Source organism: Mustelus asterias, chromosome 1, assembly GCF_964213995.1.
Source record: "Mustelus asterias chromosome 1, sMusAst1.hap1.1, whole genome shotgun sequence".
NCBI classification, from domain to species: Eukaryota; Metazoa; Chordata; class Chondrichthyes; order Carcharhiniformes; family Triakidae; genus Mustelus; species Mustelus asterias.
The window spans coordinates 177330503-177354349 of NC_135801.1; the positions used below are offsets into that span (position 1 = coordinate 177330503).

The following is a 23847-nucleotide window of genomic DNA, read 5'->3' on the forward strand; positions in this document are numbered from 1 at the left end:
AGAAGCCACAGCCTCAAAATAAAGGGGGGTTGGTTTAAGACAGAGTTGAGGAGGAACTTCTTCTCCCAGAGGGTGGTGAATCTCTGGAATTCTCTGTCCACTGAGGTGGTGGAGGCTACCTCGCTGAATATGTTTAAAGCGCGGATGGATGGATTCCTGATCGGTAAGGGAATTAAGGGTTATGGGGATCAGGCGGGTAAGTGGTACTGATCCACGTCAGATCAACCATGATCTTATTGAATGGCGGGGCAGGCTCGAGGGGCTATTTCTTATGTTCTTATGAGTGGGATTAAGTGCCTTACTCCTGCGGAGAGCCCACATGAACACCACAGAATAAATGGCCTCCTTCTGTGGTTATAAACATCCTTAGACTGGAGGATGGAAATCTGAAACATTGCAACTGGCTTAAAATTGGCAAAAAAACACAAAAGCAAAATACCGCGGATGCAGGTAACCTGAAACCAAAACTAAACAAAAAGGCGCTTGAGGAGCTGAGCAGCGCAGAGATAAGATGACCTTTCATCAGATTTGAACTTGGCCTGTTGTTGTCTTCCATATATGGATCTGACTTTCCGAAACTCCACCTCCAGCTGCATTCTGTGGGTCTATAGTTACAGTATGAAAAAAAATCATAGGCTGTCAAAACTGTGACTGATGTTCCAGCTAACGAATCGGACAGGCGAGCGGAAAGCAGCGAGCTGTTTGTCTGAGCCAGGAGTCGGCCGAACCCAACATTGTCCTTTAGCTGAAAGTGACTTTCCAGAAGAGTGGGGCACATTCGGACAAGGGCCGGACTGAGTGTCAAACAACTCCTCACACGTTTAACACCAGGTCTGATTTGCTTTTAGTTTAACGCTTTTGGTGCGACTCGTTCTTTATTTAACACGGCGGGAGATCCACGGGTTAAAAACTTATTTGTTCAGAGAACATCCCCGGACCCCCAAGGCTTATTGAATTAAAGAATGCGACATATGCAGGAAGTTTAATTTGAGGTGGCTCGATTTGTTGACGCTGCTCTGCTCAACTGAGGGGAGGGGGTTGGAGTACGTGTTTGCAACAAGATATCTGCAATTGTTATTAAGTCATTTCATTTTACGTGACTAATCCAAAAATCTACGCCATCTCGGAAGGGAATATGCAATGCACCATGTTGTAGAAAAAATTCAAACCACTTCCTGGATCGACTGCTTGACTTCCTAATTCAGAATGTATCTTTCTTTGCATACACGTATGATGGTTTGTGATGATTTTGTTTTTTCAGTCCTATGTTAAAGAGGTCAAAAGCGCTTTCAATTCAGCTGTGAATTGAAAAACATGCAAAGAAAAATGAAGGTTTTAGACAAACAAAACCCTCACATCTCTTAAAGACCATAATATCCAAGAGGTGATCTTATTATCTTGTTGCAGGGCCAACACCTGGGTGCTACAGTGAGACACAAGTTTACATTTCTTCATATCCATTCAGCACAGTTGGTCATTGTGCTGAAGAATCTCAGGCACGCCTGGGAAACATTTTGACCAGGTCTTTACTCCTACACCATTTTGTCTTTCATCCCCTGTGAGTACATTTGCCGGGGACAGCAATTCTACCCGCACCAGCAGCTGGCCTGTGTCACTATTCCTGCTGCTTTTATAATGATTATAAAGTACAATACCATACATGGCAAACGTGATCTTTTTAAGTTGACGTTGTTCCAACCGTTGGACCAGCTTATTTGCCCTTTCAGAAGGTGGCCAGAAAACATCAGGTCAGCTTGGCATCTTAAATGGGCTAATTATCAGCTGCCTTCCCAGACTGCTGTGATCTACGTGGTGTAAGTAGGAAGGGAGTTACAGAATTTTGAGCTGATGAAATGTTACGTTTCCAAGTCCAGCTGGTGTGTGACTTGAAAGTGCTGGTGATCCCATGTACTTGCTGCCCTTGTCCTTCTTGGTGGTAGAATTGTGGTTTTGGGAGATGCTCGCGAAGGAGCCTTGGCAAATGCTGCAGTGAATCTTGTTGATGGTACACATTGCTGCCATCATGTCTGTCAGTGGTGGAGGGAGTGAATGTTTAAGTTGGTGGATGGATGCCATACAAGTAGACTGCTTGTCCAGGATGGTGTAGAACCTCTTGAGTGGTTGTTGAAGCTGCACTCCTCCAGGCAAGTGGAGAGGATTCCATCACACTCCTGACTTGTGCCTTGTAGATGGTGACAAGGCTTTGGGAAGTCAGGAGATGAATTAGTTGCGACAGAATTCCCAGCCTTTGATTTGCTCTTGTCACCACAGTATTTATATGGCTGGTGCAATTCAGTTTCTGATCAGTAGTGACCCCCAGGATGGTGATTGGAGTGGCATGATAGCACAGTGGTTAGCACTGCTGCTTCATAGCGCCAGGGACCGGGTTCGATTCCCGGCATGGGTCACGGTCTGTGTGGAGTTTGCACGTTCTTGCCATGTCTGCGTGGGTTTCCTCCGGATGCTCCGGTTTCCTCCCACATTCTGAAAGATGTGCTGGTTAGGTGCATTGACCCGAAAAGGTGCCGCACTGTGGCGACGAGGGGAATTTCACAGTAACTTCTTTGCAGTGTTAATGTAAGCATTACTTGTGACTAATAAATAAACTTTAGATTGTGGGGAAACCGACAATAGTAATGTTATTGAATGCCAGTGGAAGTAGTTGGAATCTCTTATTAGGGATGGTGATCTCCAGGTGCTTATGTGGGATGAATGTTACTTGCCACTCATCAGCTCAGGCCTTGAATGTTGTCAAGGTCTTGCTGCACACAGACATACATGGCTGCATTATATGAAGCATTGAGAACATTGCAATCATTTAGCGAAAATCCTCACATCTAACCTTATGATCGAAGGTCATTGATGAAACAACTAAAGAGGGTTAGGCCTTGGACACTGCCCTGAGGAATTCTTGCAATAATGTACTGGGCTGAGATGATTGACATATGATAATGTGAGACACAAAATCATCTAAGTCATAGCACCAGAGGTCCGGCTTTTAATTGGCTCTTTCAGCTACGCAGATAGTCCCTAGCGCTGCAAAATGCCCAACCAGAAGATGAGGTACTGTTTCTCCAGCATGCACTAGGCTTCACTGGAGCATTGCAGCGCTCCGAAAGCTAGTGGCGTTTGCTACCAAATACACCTGTTGGACTTTGACCTGGTGTTGTTAGACTCCTTACTGTGTTTACCCCAGTCCAACGCCGGCATTTCCACAGCATTGCAGCAGGCCAAGGATGGACATATGGGAATGAGAACAAGATGCTGAGTTAAAATGGCAAATGGCAGGAAGGTTAGTGTTATGCTTGTGGACTGAGTGAAGGTGTTCTGCAAAGCAGTGTTTAGTCCTTTGAGTTCTTTTGAAGTTAAGCACTATTCTCCTCACAGTTCACAATATTTTCCGGTTTTGTGTTGTCTAGAAATATTTAAATTGTGACTTGCATACCAAGGTTTAGGTCATTAATGTATATCAGGAAGAGCAGAGTTTTAACATCAACCCCTACAAAACCCCACTATACACCTTCCTCCAGTACGAAAAACATTCATTAGCCACTACTCTTTGATCCTGTCAATCAGTAATTTCATATCCATATTGTTACTGTCCTCTTTATTCTGTGAACTTTGACTTTTCTCACAGATTTGTCATGTGACGCATTATCATATGACTTTTGGAAGTCCATGTACAGCAGCAACTCTAATCAACACTCTGTTAGCTCATCGCAAAACTCCAGCACAATTTTCCCTTTGCAAATCCTTCATCAAGCTTTCCTTAATCAAGCTGCAATTGCCCAAGTGACTATTAATTTTATCCCATAGTTTTGTTTCTACAAGCTTCTCCACCAGAAAGATTGCTGGGCTTATCAACAGATTCTGTCTTGAACAGGTTTTGCACTGGGGTTCGACGCTGCCACAACAATCTCTTCCCTTGGGGTCATCATGACTCACCCCTGTGCAACTGTGGGGAAGTGCAAACCATGGTGCATATAATCAACAAGTGCCACAGCCTGTGCTGTGGTCTCACTGGCCTACATTAGGCTGATGAGGAGGCTGCCTGAAGAATTTCAAATATGACATCTAGCTGTTCATCAGTGTATACAATATTAGTATTGTCATTGCCCCCTCTGATATTTCTCCTCTCTCCAGCATTGCAATGCTCTCCTTAACCAAATTAGCCACCAAACCCCCTTTTCTTCCTTCCCTATTTTGCTGAACACCTTGTACGCAGGAATATTCAACGCCCAGTCCTGCTCATCTTTGAGCCAGGTCTCTGATACCACCGCAACGTTATGGCCTGAATTTTTTGGATGGCAGGGTCTTAATTCCTGCCATCGGAAGAGTAGGGATGGAACACCTCCCCAAGTGCCCTGCAGCCATTTCAGAGCTGGCATCTGGGGACACTGTGGAGCATCCGCAAGGTGGAGGGTACTGTGGATAGCATGTATAGAGAGGTGGTCACACTGCAGGCTCAGACTCCACAGGCAGGAAGGGAATGGGTAACCATTCAGACCAAGCAAAAGGGCTAGGCAGGCAGTGTAGCAATCGCCTGTGGCTATTCACCCGCAAAACAGATATACTGTTTTGGGTATTGTTCAGAGGAATGGCCTTTCAGGGGATAATGAATGTAGGCCCTTTGCTGTCAGAAACGTGAGAATTTATAATAGGGAACAAAGAAATGGCTGAGGATCTGAATTCTTGCTTTGCTTCTGTCTTCACAAAGGAAGACATGACTAATGTACCAGAAGTTCTGAGAGACACAAGTTTTAGTGAAGAGCTGAAAGAAATCTCTAGTAGATTGATGGGATTGAAGGTGGATAAATCTCCAGGTACTGATAATCTTCATCCCAGAGTACTTAATGAAGTGGCCCTGGAAATAATAGATCCATTGGTGGTCATTTTCCAAAATTCTTTCCAGCCTGGATGGAGCTCTGGAGGAATACAGAGAGAGTAGGAAAGATCTCAAACGGGGAGTTAGAAGGGCAAAAAGAGGGCACGAGATGTTCTTGGCAGGCAGGATTAAGGAGAATCCTAAGGCATTCTATTCATACGTTAGGAACAAAAGAGTTGTCAGGGAGAAAATCGGACCTCTCAGGGACAAAGGAGGGGAATTATGCTTAGAACCCAAGGGAATAGGGGAGATCCTAAATGAATACTTTGCATCGGTATTCACGAAGGAGAGGGGCGTGTTAACCGGGAGTGTCTCGGAGGGAGGTGTTGACCCGTTAGAGAAAATCTCCATTACGAGAGAGGAAGTGTTAGGTTTTTTAGGGAACATTAAAACTGACAAAGCCCCAGGGCCTGATGGCATCTATCCTCGACTGCTCAGGGAGACGAGAGAGGAAATTGCTGGGCCTCTGACGGAAATCTTTGTCGCTTCTTTGGACACGGGTGAGGTCCCTGAGGATTGGAGGATAGCGAATGTGGTCCCGTTGTTTAAGAAGGGTAGCAGGGATAACCCAGGAAATTATAGGCCGGTGAGCTTGACGTCCGTGGTAGGGAAGTTGTTGGAGAGGATTCTTAGAGACAGGATGTATGTGCATTTAGAACGGAACAATCTCATTAGTGACAGACAGCATGGTTTTGTAAGAGGGAGGTCGTGCCTTACAAATTTGGTGGAGTTTTTTGAGGAAGTGACAAAAACGGTTGATGAAGGAAGGGCCGTGGATGTCGTCTATATAGATTTCAGTAAGGCATTTGACAAAGTCCCACATGGCAGGTTGGTTAAGAAGGTTAAGGCTCATGGGATACAAGGAGAAGTGGCTCGATGGGTGGAGAACTGGCTTGGCCATAGGAGACAGAGGGTAGTGGTCGAAGGGTCTTTATCCGGCTGGAGGTCTGTGACCAGTGGTGTTCCGCAGGGCTCTGTACTGGGACCTCTGCTATTTGTGATATATATAAATGATTTGGAAGAAGGTGTAACTGGTGTAATCAGCAAGTTTGCGGATGACACAAAGATGGCTGGAATTGCGGATAGCGAAGAGCATTGTCGGGCAATACAGCAGGATATAGATAGGCTGGAAAATTGGGCGGAGAGGTGGCAGATGGAATTTAATCCGGATAAATGCGAAGTGATGCATTTTGGAAGAAATAATGTAGGGAGGAGTTATGCAATAAATGGCAGAGTCATCAGGAGTATAGAAACACAGAGGGACCTAGGTGTGCAAGTCCACAAATCCTTGAAGGTGGCAACACAGGTGGAGAAGGTGGTGAAGAAGGCATATGGTATGCTTGCCTTTATAGGACGGGGTATAGAGTATAAAAGCTGGAGTCTGATGATGCAGCTGTATAGAACGCTGGTTAGGCCGCATTTGGAGTACTGCGTCCAGTTCTGGTCGCCGCACTACCAGAAGGACGTGGAGGCATTGGAGAGAGTGCAGAGAAGGTTTACCAGGATGTTGCCTGGTATGGAGGGTCTTAGCTATGAGGAGAGATTGGGTAGACTGGGGTTGTTCTCCTTGGAAAGACGGAGAATGAGGGGAGATCTAATAGAGGTATACAAGATTATGAAGGGTATAGATAGGGTGAACAGTGGGAAGCTTTTTCCCAGGTCGGAGGTGACGATCACGAGGGGTCACGGGCTCAAGCTGAGAGGGGCGAAGTATAACTCAGACATCAGAGGGACGTTTTTTACACAGAGGGTGGTGGGGGCCTGGAATGCGCTGCCAAGTAGGGTGGTGGAGGCAGGCACGCTGACATCGTTTAAGACTTACCTGGATAGTCACATGAGCAGCCTGGGAATGGAGGGATACAAACGATTGGTCTAGTTGGACCAAGGAGCGGCACAGGCTTGGAGGGCCGAAGGGCCTGTTTCCTGTGCTGTACTGTTCTTTGTTCTTTGTTCTTTGGTTCTTACAGATTGGAGGGTAGCTAATGTAAGCCCACTATTCATAGAGGGAGGTAGAGAGAAAACAGGGAATTATAGTCCAGTGAGCCTAATGTCAGTATTGGGGAAGTTGCTAGAGTCCATTACCATTATTAACTCAGCACTTGGAAGGCAGTGGTATAATCAGACAAAGTCAGCATGGATTTACAAAGGGAAAATCATGCTTGGTGACTCTGTTGGAATTCTTTGAGGATGTAATATGTAGAGTTGACCAAAGAGAACCAGTGGATGTGGTCTATTTAGACTTTCAGAAGGCTTTCGACAAGCTCTCACATAGCAGACTACTATGTAAAGTTAAAGCGCATGGGATTGTGGATAGTATCTTGAGATGGATAGAAAGCTGAATAGCAGATAGGAAGCAAAGAATTGGCATAAATGGGTCATTTTCTGATTGACAGGTAGTGACGAGTGGGGATTTGTGCTAGGACCCCCAACTGTTCACATTATATATTAATGATTTGGAAGAAGGAACCGAATGTATTATCTCCAAATTTGCAAATGACACAAAGGACAGCATTGTGGCACAGCATTGAGGCAGTGTTGCCTCACAGTGCCAAGGATCCGGCTTCGATTCCTGGCTTGGGTCACTGTCTGTGCGGAGTCTGCATGTTGGGGGAGTCTCCCTGGCCGGGATTTTACCACCGTGTTGTGCCCGTTTTCGGGTGGGGCATAAGGCAATTAGTGCGATTGGCGCCGGTTTTCACGACCGGCGTCATTTTAGGAGCGCCGGATTTCCAGCATGGTCAGCCTCTCGCTGGAAATGAGTGAGAGGAGGGTTAATGTATTGAAATTTATTTAAAGAAGCATTCACATGTCATTAGTGAGCCCAGCGCTCAATCGTCCGGGCTCACCTGCCTTTATGACCTGGCCGGGAAAGGTTCTCGCCGGTGAGGAATAGACATGCCCCCATGAACGGGGAGCAGTCGACTTGGCCTCGCTAGTGGAACTAGAGGCCATTGAAGCCCCCCCGGGAAGGCCGAGGGCAAGGGGGGGCTGCCCCTTGGGCAGTGCTAGTCTGGCAGTGCCACCCTGGCACCTGGAAAATGCCCACCGGGCAGTGCCATGCGGCGGGGCTAATGGGGGAGGGGACAGTGGGGAGGAGACAGTGAGGGTGGGGCCAGTAGGGGAGGGGCCAATGGGGGGGGTCTAATGAGGGAGGGGCCCACTGCCACTCTGCAGTGATCGGTTGGGGGAGGGCAGCGAGGCCGCGATCAGTGGGGAGGGGAGGGGGTCTGTGATCAGTCTGGGTGGCGGGGTTCGGCAGGGGCTGCATCTAAGGCTGCGGGCTCCCATGATTGCAGGCTGCCTACACTAGCAGGGGCCTGACAGCTCTCTCAGATCCCTGCTACTGCTAATGCGCATTTGCAGCATCAGAGCCCTGCCCATGCGCACTACCTCCCTCTGCAGGGATTAAGCCCCAACCACAGGCTTGTGCAGCCAGAACAGACTTGTTCCAAATTTCGCAGGCAGAGTGCAAATGGGGGGGCCAAAAACACGCCCAAAAGACGGATCTGAAACTCTCCCAGTTTCAAGTCCACCCAGCACTTAGACAAAAAATGGTAAATGCTAGTTGTGTATGTACTAGAATTATGTACATACATATACATGTACAGGGTGACATGGTGGCACAGTGGTTTGCACTGCTTTCAATTCCCGACTTTGGTCATTGTCTGCGTAGAGTCTACACATTTTCCGCATGTTTGTGCGGGTTTCCTCCGGGTACTCCGGTTTTCTCCCACAGTCCAAAGACGTGCTGGTTAGGTGCATTGGCCATTCTAAATTCTCCCTCAGTCTACCCGAACAGGCACCACAGTGTGGCGACTAGGGGATTTTCACAGTAACTTCCTTGCAGTGTTAATGTTAGCTTACTCATGACACTAATAAATAAACTTTAAGTTGGGTGGGAGGGTGAGCTGTGAAGAGGATTCAGAGATACTTCAGCATGATTTGGACAGGCTGAGTGAGTGGGCATATGCATGGCAGAAGCAGTATAATGTGGATAAATTTGGTAGCAATAATAGGAAGACAGATTATTACTTGAATGGGTGTAAATTGAGGGAGGTGGATACTCAGCGAGACCTTGGTGTCCTCGTGCATTAGTCGCTGAAAGTAAGTGCGCAGGTAGGCATAGCAGGCCGTAAAGAAGGCAAATAGTATGTTGGCCTTCATAGCAAGAGGATTTGAGTATAGGGATAGGGATATTTTGCTGCAATTGTATGGGGAGTTGGTGAGGCCATATCTGGAGCATTGTGTGCAGTTTTGGTGTCTTTATCTGAGGAAGGATGTCCTTGCTATAGAGAGAGTTCAGCGAAGGTTTACCAGGCTGATTCCTGGGATGGCAGGTCTGTCATATGAGGAGAGACTAAATTGGTTAGGATTATATTCATTGGAGTTTAGAAGAGGGAGGAGGGATCTCATAGAAAGTTGTAAAATTCTCGACAGAGTGGATCAGAAAGAATGTTCCCAGTGGTGGGGGAGTCCAGAACTAGGGGCATAGTTTGAGGATTACAAGTAAACTTTTCAGACTGGGGTGAGGAGAAATTTCTTCACCTAGAGAGTGGTGAATCTGTGAAATACACTGCCACAAAGTAGTTGAAGCCAAAACGTGTCATTTCAAGAAGAAATTAGATATGGCTCTTGGGGCTAAAGGGATCAAGGGATATTGGGGGAAGGGAGGATCAGGATATTGAATTTGATGATCAACCATGATCAAGTTGAATGGTGGAGCAGGGTCATGGGGCTCAATGGCCTTCTCCTGCTTCTATTTTCTACATTTCTGTGATCATCTACCTCAGGGTTGTCAAAATGCAGCCTGCAGTCCACACCAGGCCCACCCGTGGTAGCCATGTGGTCTGCTGAACATTTCTAAAATTATAATAAAGCTTTCCGGTAAAAATATTAAAGGCTGGGGAGAGATAAATGGTGGTAAGGCAGCGTGTGCATCTGCACAGCACAACTAACTGTGCAGGCGCATCTGCAGCTTTGCCGTCATTTTGGTATGACTTATTGAAAGCAGAAACCAACAGTTTCTTTTGGGCATACAATTTAAGCCTGTATCACTTCTAACTAGAAAGCATTCAGTCAGTGCATTTATGCACATGTACCTACCTGCAGAATTATTTGTAATATAATACTATACTTTAACATGCCTATGAAGAGAAAAGTAGATAAAGAATGCTATGCATTTTTAAGCAAATCGAAATATTTGTACATTTTTACCGAAGCAAGTCGAAAGATTTTACGCTGAATATGTTTGTAAATGGTATCTGTTGCCAAAGAATATGAATCATGCCATGTTGAGGTATATGGCAAGTCAGCTAGAAGAAAAGTTGGAAGAACTGGAACAGTCATTGAAAAAGCAACAATGTGCATTTCCAAATGTGCATAATATATATATGTGACAGCACATTAAAAGCAAGTTTTGCAATTGCTCAAGAAATTGCAGCTTCTTCATTTTCTGTGGCGGAGTTCCTGAAAAAAATGCACAAAGAAATCTGTGAACATTGTATGACCAGATAAACAAAATATCTTTAATTTGATTTGATTTATTATTGTCATATGTATTAACATACAGTGAAAAGTATTGTTTCTTGCGCGCTACACAGACAAAATATACCGTTCATAGAGTAGGAAACGAGACAGTGCAGAATGTAATGTTACAGTAATTCTAAGGAGGCAATCTGATGAAAAAAATTCTAAGTCCAGGACGAACGGAAACACAGGAGAGTTTCTGATCCTCGCGGGGGGCCTCAATGGCCTCCAATTCTACTGACGAGGCCATCATGTCTGGTCCCCATTGCTGGGGACGAGCTGTGATTCTCGCCGGAGAGAACCCCTCCTGGCGAGACCACAGAAGCAAGTGAGCCGGGCCGATAATGTACCGGGCTCACTAATCACATTAAAATTAGATGCAAATTTAATTTAGAAACATAGAAACATAGATAACTACAGCACAAAACAGGTCCTTCGGCCCCACAAGTTGTGCCGAACATATTCCTACCTTTTAGGCCTACCTATAACCCTCCATCCTATTAAGTCCCATGTACTCATCCAGGAGTCTCTTAAAAGACCCCATTGAGTTTGCCTCCACCACCACTGACGGCAGCCGATTCCACTCGCCCACCACCCTCTGTGTGAAAAACTTCCCCCTAACATTTCCCCTGTACCTACACCCCAGCACCTTAAACCTGTGTCCTCTCGTAGCAGCCATTTCCACCCTGGGAAAAAGCCTCTGAGAGTCCACCCAATCTATGCCTCTCAACATCTTATATACCTCTATTAGGTCTCCTCTCATCCTACGTCTCTCCAAGGAGAAAAGACCGAGCTCCCTCAGCCTATCCTCATAAGGCATGCCACTCAATCCAGGCAACATCCTTGTAAATCGCCTCTGCACCCTTTCAATCTTTTCCACATCCTTCCTGTAATGAGGCGACCAGGACTGAGCACAGTACTCCAAGTGGGGTCTGACGAGGGTCTTATATAGCTGCATCATTATCCCCGGACTCCTAAAGTCAATCCCTCGATTGATAAAGGCCAGCACACCATACGCCTTCTTAACCACCTCTTCCACCTGCGGGGCCGATTTTAGAGTCCTTTGGACCCGGATCCCAAGGTCCTTCTGATCCTCTACCGTACTAAGAGTCTTTCCCTTTATATTGTACTCCTTCATCCCATTTGACCTGCCAAAATGGACCACTACGCATTTATCTGGGTTGAAGTCCATCTGCCACTTCTCCGCCCAGTCTTGCATCCTATCTATGTCCCTCTGTAACTTCTGACATCCCTCCAGACTATCCACAACCCCACCAACCTTCGTGTCGTCGGCAAACCTACCAACCCATCCCTCCACTTCCTCATCCAGGTCATTTATGAAAATGACAAACAGCAAGGGTCCCAGAACAGATCCCTGGGGCACACCACTGGTGACCGACCTCCATTTAGAAAAAGACCCATCTATACACACTCTCTGCCTCCTTTGGGAAAGCCAGTTCTGGATCCACAGGGCATTTAATTTAATTTAAATAACTTATTCGGCCTCGCGCTGGAAATGGGTGCGAGATTGATCTTGCCAGATATCCAGTGCCAGTAGAATCGCGAGGGGAGAGAAATTGGGCACGAACCTGATTTTTCGGCTCTTGCGGGATCTTACCGGCTCGCTCTGCCCATTGGCTGGCAGGGCGCGATGGTAAGATCGCCCCCTAAATGTCATAAAAATCTGAAAAGAGGAGTGTTCCACATTGGTTTTTTGGTCAAGTTCAGCACTGCAATCTCCCCATACTCTGTCAGTTTTCTTGATAGCTGGGAGATTTTTTAAAACTTTATTAGTCACAAATAAGGCTTACAATAACACTACAATGAAGTTACTGTGAAAATCCCTTAGTCGCCACATTCCAGCGCCTGTTCGGATCAATGCACCTAAGCAGCACATCTTTCAGAACGTGAGAGGTAACTGGAGCACGCAAACTCCGCAAACACAGGGAGAACATGCAAACTCCACGCAGACAGTGACCCAAGCCGGGAATCGAACCTGGGTCCCTGGCGCTCTGAAACAGCAGTGCTCACCACTATGCCACCGTGCCGCCCTGGTAGCCTGACCAGGAAGATGGTAGATAGTAGATTTGCACCAGTAGGGAAGGGATGGAGCCTAAGTACATTGGTGAAGTCGGCTGCAAGCTGCACACTACTCGAGGCGCCACTGGGCAGGGCACCCCGATCTCCCAGAGACCTCCTGCCACCCCCCCCCTCCCCCTGACACGGATATCGAACACCCCCCCCCCCCCCACCCTGCACAATCGGATGTTTTTCCCCACACACCAACATGGGCTTCAGGACCCAGCCAGTGGGTCATAAGAACATAAGAAATAGACGCAGGAGCAGGCCATCTGGCCCCTCAAGCCTGCTCCGCCATTCAATAAGATCATGGCTGATCTCTATCCTGGAATCTGTGCTTCACTTCCCACTGCTTCCTCTGTTCCATTGGGAGCAGCACTTTGGCCTGCCTCTGGCTGATCAGCCACATTACTCCTCAGACAAACAACGACACTACTTGCTGCCACAATTAGATAAGGCAGTGGCACTGACACTTGGGATGGCCCCCACCTCCTCAAATGATCTATGTGTTCACTAACGTGTCCTGCACTTCCACCTCATAACACAGTGGTCCCATCCTGGCCACCACAACTCCTGAGACCCAATTTGGTCCATTTCCAAAATTCTTCACAAAGACTGGATTGTCTATCTCAAATGCTCTTTCTAGTTGTGACAAATCGCGATTCCTGTTCTGACAACTCTGCCTTGTCTCTGTAGCTGGGAACTTTTGCTGGAAGTGGCACAATTCACACTGTTTGACAACCCTTTCTATATCAGCATTGATGCGAGGCCACCAAATACAGCTTCTTGCTAACATTTTCATCTTCAACATGCCAGAATGATCACTGTGCAATTCTTCGAGCAATAACTCTCTTCCTGATATGGGGCCAACCACTCTTGCTCCCCAAAGGATGACAGCATCCTCACAACTGAGCTCATGTTTCCTGAGCTGATAAGGCTTCATTTCCTCTGAAGCACTCTCATTTCACCATCCATGCAGCATCATATGTGTTATCTTCGATAACAGTGGGTCTCTATTAGTCCATTAGTGTTGTCTGTTCCAGGTAGAGTCCAGAAAATTTAAAGCTCTTACACTCCTGGCAGAACTAGAGGGAATGACATGCTTTTGGGTAACGAGAGACAACATAAGGCGTCTGCATTGGCTATCTTAGCCCCTGGCTGATGTTTGAAGGCACATTCGTGGGCCAACAAGAAGAGTGTCCACCGCTATATTCTAGCAGAAGCAATTGGTAGAATTGCCTTGTCTACTAGGGAAGGAGCTATGAAAGGGGGGCATCTCCGCAAAGTTGGGGGGAGCTCTACAAGTGCATAAGGATGGTCAGTAGGGGGTTGCCGTGGAGGGGGGGGGGGTGTGGTCAGTGGGGGGGGGCTGCAGGGGGTGGTCTGCAAGGGGCTTGTCGTATGGGGGTGGGGGGATAGGTGATCCATCAAAGGACTCAGAGTTGAGGAGGAACTTCTTCTCGCAGAGAGTAGTGAATCTTTGGAATTCTCTGCCCAATGAAGCGGTAGAGGCCAGCTCATTAAATGGGTTTAAGTCGCAGATAGATAGGTTTTTAGCCAATAAGAGAATTAAGGGTTATGGGGAGCGGGCGGGTAAGTGGAACTGAACCCACTATCAGGATAGAGTCCGGGTGAAGCAAGTCTAACCGGAACCACCAGTTGAGCAACATAGCCCCCGGGGAAAGAGGAAGTCCCCTGACAGCCTGATAGTAAACTGTATTAATAATATTCATTATTGCTTTTGTTTTGGAAATTGTACAAGTTAGTGATGTATTATATAATAAGGGACTTAAAGGAGGAGGGATGTAAAAGCTGGCCCCTACATTGGGAGGGTCATGTGAACCGATCGCCCAATGAGTACAAGACCACAGAGGGTGCAGAGTATGAGCCTTTGCAGCCAGAGTAGACCTAGAGTTGGAAAGTACTCTATGTGTATTTATCTGTTTGTAAATAAACCATTATAGTTTGTTATACTACCTGGTTATTGCCAATGCTTGCAATTACTATACAATTCAAATAGTGAGTTCTGTGCATTTCATTGCATTCTGTGCCAAGAAGCAGTCTGTGTTAAAACCCAGGATATGGAATATGTAAAGAGTATTGTTATAAAAACAGTTAATTTTATCCGAGCTGGTGCTCTCCATCACTGACAATTCCACCAGCTAATTCAGAAAGTTCACTTAATTACGCTGAAATGCGCTGGCTCAGTCACGGGACAGTGTTAAAGTGCTTCTTAGAAATTAGATGTGCGATCGAAGAATTTACGTATTTGTGAACAAGGAGAATAAACCTGAGGCTAAACTATTGAACACCGAATAACTGGCAGACTTTGCCTTATCGATTGACATCTTGATTGGACATCTTAACATCCTGAACACAGGAATGTAAGGATGTAACCAGGTTGTCACTGAGCTCCATGACAGTGTTCGTACCTTTGAAAATAAACTAATCCTTTGGGAAAAACAACTCGCACTTTGCAACATGGCATATATCCCATCCATTGACTCTGTCTACACTTCCCGCTGCCTCGGCAAAGCACCAGCATAATTAAGGACCCCACGCACCCCGGACATTCTCTCTTCCACCTTCTTCCTTCAGGACACAGATACAAAAGTCTGAGGTCACGTACCAACCGCCTCAAAAACAGCTTCTTCCCTGCTGCTGTCAGACTTTTGAATGGACCTACCTTGCATTAAGTTGATCTTTCTCTACACCCTGGCTATGACTGTACCACTACATTCTGCACTCTCTCGTTTCCTTCTCTATGAACGGTGTGTTTTGTCTGTATAGCACGCAAGAAACAATACTTTTCACTGTATGTTAATACATGTGACAATAATAAATCAAATCAAATCAAAATATTTTCCTGCATTGAAATCTCTGCTTGGAAGTCGTGACTCTTCATGTGGTGTGAATTTGAAGAGATATGTTGTAAGGATTACTGAACTGAGAAAAGAGTTTAAGGAAAGATTTTCTGACTTTAGGAGCCACAAACATGAGTTTCAGTTCTTCAGTCCACTCCATTTTCTTTTCCTGTGGAAAACGCTCCAACTGTAAGTGGAACTCACCGATCTTCAGTATGATACCAAACTGAAGGAAAATTTGCAATGGAGAAAATCCAGGAGCTTTATGACTATTTGGGGGGAGAATTATATTCAAATGAAATTGTACATGAAGTAATTCAGCCAAACACCAGTTTCCTGTCACCAACACCCTTTATTGCACACCTGTGGCTTACATAGAGTCATCGAGTCATGGAGGTTTACAGCATGGAAACAGGCCCTTCGGTCCAATTTGTCCATGTCGCCCTCTTTTTTTAACCACCAGGCTAGTCCCAGTTGCCCGCATTTGGCCCATATCTCTCTAAACCTATCTTACCCATGTTACTGTCTAAATGTTTTTTAAAAGACAAAATTGGACCCACCTCTACTACTACCTCTGGCAGCTTGTTCCAGACACTCACCACCCTCTGTGTGAAAAAATTGCCCCTCTGGACACTTTTGTATCTCTCACCTCTCACCTTAAACCGATGCCCTCTAGTTTTAGACTCCCCTACCTTTGGGAAAAGATGTTGACTATCTAACTGATCCATGCCCTTCATAATTTTATAGACCCCTATAAGATCACCCCTAAGCCTCCTACGCTCCAGAGAAAAAAATCCCAGTCTATCCAGCCTCTCCTTATAACTCAAACCATCAAGTCCCGGTAGCATCTTAGTAAATCTTTTCTGCACTCTTCCCAGTTTAATAATATCCTTTCTATAATACGGTGACCAGAACTGTGCACAGTATTCCAAGTGTGGCCTTACCAACGCCTTGTACAACTTCAACAAGATGTCCCAATTCTTGTATTCAATGTTCTGACCAATGAAACCAAGCATGCCGAATGCCTTCTTCACCACTCTGTCCACCCGTGACTCCACTTTCAAAGAGCTATGAATCAGTACCCCTAGATCTCTTTGTTCTATAACTCTCCCCAACATCCTACCATTAACTGAGTAAGTCCTGCCCTCATTCAATCTACCAAAATGCATCACCTCGCATTTATCGAAATTAAACTCCACCTGCCATTCATCAGCCCACTGGCCCAATTGATCAGGATACCGTTGCAATCCCAGATAACCTTCTTCACTGTCCACTATGCCACCAATCTTGGTGTCATCTGCAAACTTACTAACCATGTCTCCTAAATTCTCATCCAAATCATTAATATAAATAACAAATATCAGCACCGCTCCCTGAGGCACACTGCTAGTCATAGGCCTCCAGTTTGAAAAACAACCGTCTACAACTACCCTCTGTATTCTGTCATCAAGCCAATTTTGTATCCAGTTGGCAACTCACCCTGGATTTCATGAGATTTAACCTTATGCAACAACCTACCATGTGGTACCTTGTCAAAGGCCTTGCTAAAGTCTATGTAGACAACATCAACTGCACTGCCCTCATCTACCTTCTTGGTCACCACTTCAAAAAGCTCAATCAAATTTGTCAGACATGATTTTCCACTCACAAATCCATGCTGACTGTCCCTAATCAGTTCTTGCCTCTCCTGTCTAAGTGCTTGTAGATCCTATCTCTCAGAATACCTTCCAACAACTTACCCACTACAGACGTTAGGCTCACTGACCTGTAGTTCCCAGGCTTTTCTCTGCAGCCCTTCTTAAACAAAGGTACGACATTTGTCACCCTCCAATCTTCAGGCACCTCACCTGTGGCTGTCGATGATTCAAATATCTCTGCTAGGGGACCCACCATTTCCTCCCTAGCCTCCCACGACGTTCTGGGATACACTTCATCAGATCCTGGGGATTTATCTACCTTGATGCGCTTTAAGACTTCCAGCAGCTCCTTCTCTGTAACATTTCCATGCTGTAAACCTCTATGACTCTATGACATCACTATATATTTCCCAAGTTCCCTAACATCCATGCCTTTCTCAACAGAAACTACTGATGAGAAATATTCAGTTAGGATCTCACCCATCTCCTATGGATCCGCACATAGATGACCTTGTTGATCCTTATGAGGTCCTGCACGCTCTCTCGTTACTCTTTTGCCCTTTATGTATTTGTAGAAGCTCTTTGGATTCTCCATTGCCTTATCTGCCAAAGCAATCTCATATCCCCTTTTTGTCCTCATGATTTCTCTCTTAACTCTACTCCGACACCCTCTATACTCTTCAAAGGATCCACTTGATCCCAGTTGCCTATGTATGTCATGTGCCTCCTCCTTCTTCTCAACCAGGGCCACAATATCCCAAGTCATCCAGGGTTCCTGACTTCTACCAGCCTTGCCCTTCACTCTAAAAGGAATGTACTTACCCTGAACCTTGGTTAACACTCTTTTGAAAGCCGCCCCACTTACCAGCCGTCCCTTTGCCTGCCAATAGACTCCCCCAATCAACTTTTGAAAATTCCTGTCTAATACAGTCAGGTAGTTTTCACCTCGCGGCCTACAACAGTGGTTCGGGTAGAGTAACAGATTTAAAATCCACCGCTGACTGCTTCCCATTGGGCGAACTTCCATTTGCTCAGAAAGGCAGCTTGTACTCCACTAAGCCCATGGAGAGATCTACTGATGAACCCACATGGCTTTTGTGGCTATCATAACGTCCCTCCTCTCCTTGGGTACGTGTCACTCCCAGCACCTCTACTACGAGGAGGTCCTTTCCATCACTTGTCGCTTAGACAGAGGTCCGTCAAAGTTGGAGCTAGACCTTATCCAGAGGGAACATCACGTGGTTACCAATGTGAATTGCTCCTCGGGTTCCACTTCAGTCTCCATCTCTGAGTCTGTATCTTCACTATCTGGAGGGGCTAACACGGAGTCAGCTTCAAGCTGAAGGATGGCACTGACAGCAGCTATCTCCATGTCTGGTGGTGGGATATGCTCAGGCAGGGATTCCCTCGTTCTGAGATGGTCCAAGTGCTTCTTTCAGGTTTTACCCTGAAATTTGACCTTGTTAGATACAGGTCCCATTTTCGACACAATGGTCCCGGGGACCTATCTGGGACTATCCCCAAAGTTCCTCATGTGACCTCGATCACCTGTTGTAAAAGTTTTTTCTGTATTGCAATCGTTCTTTTTTAGTTTCCTGTTGGGATTCCAACCTCCCTGCCAAGTCTGAAAATATCAGGCTCATCCTATTATGAAAGCCTCATCCCTTTAATAGCTCCACTGGAGCAACAGCTGTTGTGTGCAGTGTGGTCCTGTAATCAAACAAAAATCGTGCCAGTTTAATCTCCGGATACTGCTGGTTGTTTCTTCATGCCATTTTTGAAGGTTCCCCTCTCCAACTCCTGTCCCTGACCTTAAAACCTATGTCCTCTCGTGACTGACACTTCAAGTAAGGGGAACAGCTTATCCACTCTTTATCCACTCTGTCCATGCCCCTCATAATCTTGTACACCTCGATCAGGCGCCCCTCAGTTTTCTCTGCTCCAACAAAAACAACCCGAGCCTATCCAACCTCTCTTCATAAGTTAAACGTTCTATCCCAGGCAGCATCCTGGTGAACCTCCTCTGCACCCCCTCCAGTGCAATCACAACCTTCCTTTAATGAGGCGACTAGAACTGCACACAGTGCTCTAGCTGTGGCCTCACCAAAGTTCTATACAACTCCAACATGACTTCTCTGTTTTTGTAATCTATGCCTCGATTGACAAAGGCAAGTGTCCCATATGCCTGATGATGGGCATAAGATGCTGTCCTGATGTGTTGGATACTATTGGAGAGCATCTTCATTTTTGGTACTCTGGCTGGCCATTATATAATGACGTTAATATTGATGTCATCCTGGGGGCGGAACAATTACTCAGGACCCCCAAAGAATCATCCCATCCTCAACACTAAGTTCAGCTTTCTTAATGAGGTAGAGATTCATTTCTTCAGAGGATTGCCTTTGTAATCCACCATACAGGATCATGTGCCTTATTTTGGATAAGGTTGGATCCAGGCTTTAATCTACCTTGCTGACATTGGCAAGGTCTCCAAAAGGTTCACAGTCATCACAACCTCTTCCAATGCTGGTAAAGGAACCAGGCTTGCGGGCAACAGGAGGCAATTCAGTGCGTCAGCATTAGCAATCCAGGTTCCAGGGTGATATTCCAGATGATACTCGTAGGCCGCTAACAAGAAGGCCCAGTGTCGTATCTGAGCAGAGGGAATGGGGGAATTGCCTTGTCCTCTTTGAAAAGGCCCAGTAAGGGTTTATGGTCAAAGTAAAGTTTATCTATTAGTCACAAGTAGGTTTACATTAACACTGCAATGAAGTTACTGCGAAAATCCCCAAATCGCCCACTCCAGCGCCTGTTTGGGTACACTGAGAGAAAATTTAGCACGGCCAATTCACCTAACCAGCACATCTTAGGACTGTGGGAGGAAACTGGAACACCCAGAGGAAACCCATGCAGACACGGGGAGAACGTGCAAACTGCACCACACAGACCCAAGCCGGGAATCGAACCCTGGCCCCTGGCGCTGTGAGGCAGCAGTGCTAACCACTGTACCATCGTGCCGACCCATTTATGGGTTTATGGTCAGTAACTATAAAAAAACCGTTGACCAGAGATGTTATCGATCGAACTTCTTCACACCAAATATAATCGACAACCTTTCCTTCTCAATTTAAGAATACCTTTGCTCTTCATCCGAAAGGGTCCTGGAGGCATATGTGATAGGCTTTTCCGTCCAGCAATGTGACATCACCTCAGCAACCCTGTATGGGGAAGCATCACAAGTTATTATGTGTTCCTTCTTAGTGTTGAAATAAGCCAGTAAGTTCGACAACAGTAACTTTGATGTTCAAGTTTAGAAAAAGCCTCTGCCTGTGGAGCTTCCCAGCACCATCTCTGGTATTTTGGTAGTAGGGCATGCAACGAGGCCGGCATGGAAGCCAAGTTCAGGATAAATTTTCCATAATAATTGACTAATCTCAGGAAGGAGCTGTTGCTTCCTTGATGGCCTTTCCCTTATCCTCTATTGGATGTAACGTCTTGCCATCAACACAGTAGCCTAAATGGGGTAGCACGCCAGCACAGTGGTTAGCATTGCTGCCTCATAGCACCAGGGACCTGAGTTCGATTCCCGGCTTGTGGAGTCTGCACGTTTTCTCCATGTCTGCATGGGTTTCCTCTGGTTTCAACCCACAGTACAAAAGACGTGCTGTTTAGGTGCATTGGCATGCTAAATTCTCCCTCAGTACCCGAACAGGTACCGGAGTGTGTGACTCGGGGATTTTCACAGTAACTTCATTGCAGTGTTAATGTAACCCTAGTTGTGATTAATAAATAAACTTTAACTTTAAAATAGACCCACTAATTTCACCAAGTATTTTTTCCCCAGTGCAACTTCGAGGGAATCGTACCTCTCTGCTAATTGGGGAATCCAGGACAAGGCAGTATTAGAACCAAACTTTTCTGCAGTGAAATTAGCAAACACGTCTCGTGCAAGGGGCAGAACTCTCTTTCACAAATGGCAAATATGCTTGATCAGTTGTTAATTTTAAAACTAAAATTGTTCTTTTGTTCAACAAATGTATCAAGGCAAAGCTGGGTACATGGAGTTAGGTCAGCCATGATCTTATTGAATGGTAGAACAAGACTTGAAGAGATAAATGGTGTACTCTTGTTTCTATGTTCTGACAAAAGTAGGCAAGACTTGATCCCAACAACACTGGACATCAAAATGATACAAGACCTGTGATCAACTGACAGGATGAAAGTTACCCTGGAGCCTGTGCTATTGGCATTCGCGGATGATTCTTTTTTGTGGATGGCTGAGTGGCAGTGTGATATCAGTGTTAGCTGTGGGTTTGCAGATAGCTTATGTGCTCTATCTTACCCTTGCAGGCTCTCCCACAGTGTGGACATCAGTTGTTGGCCTGTAGACATAGTGGTGGATTATTGGCTCGAGCAGCTACCCTCTCTTTCTGTCTCTCTCACCATTCTATCTGAGTGGCTCCTCTTGTTTGGAAGGTCTTGACAATACTTTTTTGATGAATTGCCACTTGGGTCGCAATTACATGGGCATCTCTTCATGTTAATGCAACCTGACCTTCACAGAGGCTTTGAGATTCACCAAAGATTCACCAATTCACCAAAGATCCTCAGACAGCACATTACAAACTCACGACCACTTCCATCTAGAAGGACAGGGGCAGCAGATAAATGGGAACACCATCACCTGCAAGTTCCCCTCCAAGCCACTCGCCATCCTTACTTGGAAATATATTGCCATTCCTTCGCCATCGCTGGGTCAAAATCCTGGAATTAGCGGCATTGTGGGTTAACCCACAGAAAATGGACTGCAGCAATTCAAGAAGGCAGCTCACCACCACCTTCTCAAGGGCAACTAGAGATGGGCAATAAATGCTGGCCAGCCAGCAATGCCCATGTCCCACGAATGAATTTAAACAAGAGATTGTCTTTGAAGCATTTCACTTGGCCCTGGAGTGTTCTGCATAGAGCACCTATTTTAGTAGTCTTGAGCCAGGAACTCTGATGACCGAGAAGCTCTGACGAAGGGTCATCTAGATTCGAAAAGTTGGCTCTATACTCTCTGCACAGATGCTGTCAGACCTGCTGAGATTTTCCAGCATTTTCTGGGTTTTTTTCAGATTCCAGCATCTGCAGTATTTTGCTTTTATTCTGATTACCTGCCCTGCCGATCTCAGCTGATGTGAGATTAATTAGGCCTCTTGGCACAGCTGTATCTTAGCGGATTCTCATTTTTGTTTTTTTTTCCTCTCACTTGATCTGCAAGCTATTTTTAAGACAGCGTTGTTGTTGGGCTTTGGCGTAGCATCTAGAAGTTGTCTAAGCTTCAGCACAGTACAAGTGTAGGGAAACGAAGCTTGATAGACTCTGAGTTCAGTTTCGGCCTGATATCATCATGATTCTCAAAAACTCAAGTATATGTATCAAAAACTCGAGAACTTGGTGCTGCTTTTTTTTTCATTGTTGAGGCTTGTGGTAAACCAATGTTAAGCTTATTGCCTGTGTGTATGTGTGGCATGCCTGGGCATGCCCCTGCCGGCCCTGCCTGAGACTCCGCCCCCCCCCCCCCCCCAGTCCAGGTACAAAGGTGACTGCTCCCAAAATCCCTGCCTCAGTCGCCGGACCAGTTCATCAGCATGGGTGTGCTCCAAGTCTTTTGCGAATAAAAGCCTATTTGTTCTTGCATACAAACTGGTCTTTGCTTGATTGATAGTGCATCAAGGCTTATCTGACTAAGTTTTGTAAACAAGTAAGAATGAAAGGATAACCTTTTAAAATGTAACTTTTTTTTAAAGGTTTAGAAACTAATCACAATGTCATATGTGAGTGATGAGCTATTCAAGTATATAAGGCAGAGAATGCCAGATTTCTTCATAATAAACACCGTGGAATTGCTACCACATCTTCCTTGCCTTACTCAGATGGACCAGGTAATTTCATCTCTCTCACTGCAGAACATTAAATCGTAGTTATAATGGCAATTAAAATATAATCAATTTTAGTAGTTTTTCATTTCTTTGTGCAAGCCAAACGCAATTTCAATTTATTTCCTTGGTTTAAGTCATATTTCTAAAAAATGTTAGCTGTACTTATAACAGCTGTTATGCATGTGGAGTTGTTGAAACTAAAGTTCAGTGAATTATTTTTCATGTTCAAATACCTGCATCTTGAGGGGTGGTTCACAAACACCATGGACGGAATTTAAATCCCACATCCCACCACCATTTTTTAAAATACTTTTCCAATTCAATCAAATCAAGTCCAATTCAGAGTCTCAACAAGTTGAGACATTTCCGATCCAAGCTGACAAGGCAGGGTATGCAACCCCTGTCCTGGGCCTGATCTACGTGAGCCAAGCTGATTGGAGGAGGCGCAGGTCTTCCTCCTCCAAGGCTTGATCTCATTTGCATCTTAGCCAAAAGGCCGAGATGCCGCTTTAAAAAATTGCTTCATATGAAAATGAAGCTTAAATGTAACCTAATGACCTCAACCAAGTGCAGCATCCGATCCCATACTACATTTGATCTTAGCCAAAAGGCCGAGAAGCGACCACCATTATCCCGGAAGAGGGCTAAGAAGCAGGATGTTTGTCTAATTGGGTGGGAAGGCACAGAGTGGAGAGCCTGTCGACTCCTCCCAATTAAATCAGGGTGAGAAAGGTCAAGGTCAGCTTTCCTGCCCCTATGTAAATTGAAGTCCTTAACTGGCCAATCACTGAAAAGCCTCCATCCCAATGCAATTGGTATTCTGCCAGCTGGGAGGGTGGGCGTGCTATGTGGACAGGTTGCCAAGTATACCTGGTGGCTAGCCTGCGGGTTTGGGAGAGGTGCAGAGAGGGTAGGGAGGACAGGGCTCCTGA

General features: G+C 45.8%; 1 protein-coding gene across 1 annotated transcript in view; it reads left to right on the plus strand.

Annotated features, from left to right (window-relative positions):
- The first annotated feature begins 481 nt into the window (after positions 1–481).
- LOC144500648 (uncharacterized) overlaps positions 482–23847 on the plus strand; it is a 49470-nt gene continuing 26104 nt past the window's right edge. The window contains exons 1-2 of the mRNA XM_078223927.1: positions 482–831; positions 22784–22918. Coding sequence (XP_078080053.1) covers positions 22802–22918 — 117 coding nt within the window. The 5' untranslated portion in view covers positions 482–831; positions 22784–22801. The remainder of the gene's footprint in view (positions 832–22783; positions 22919–23847) is intronic.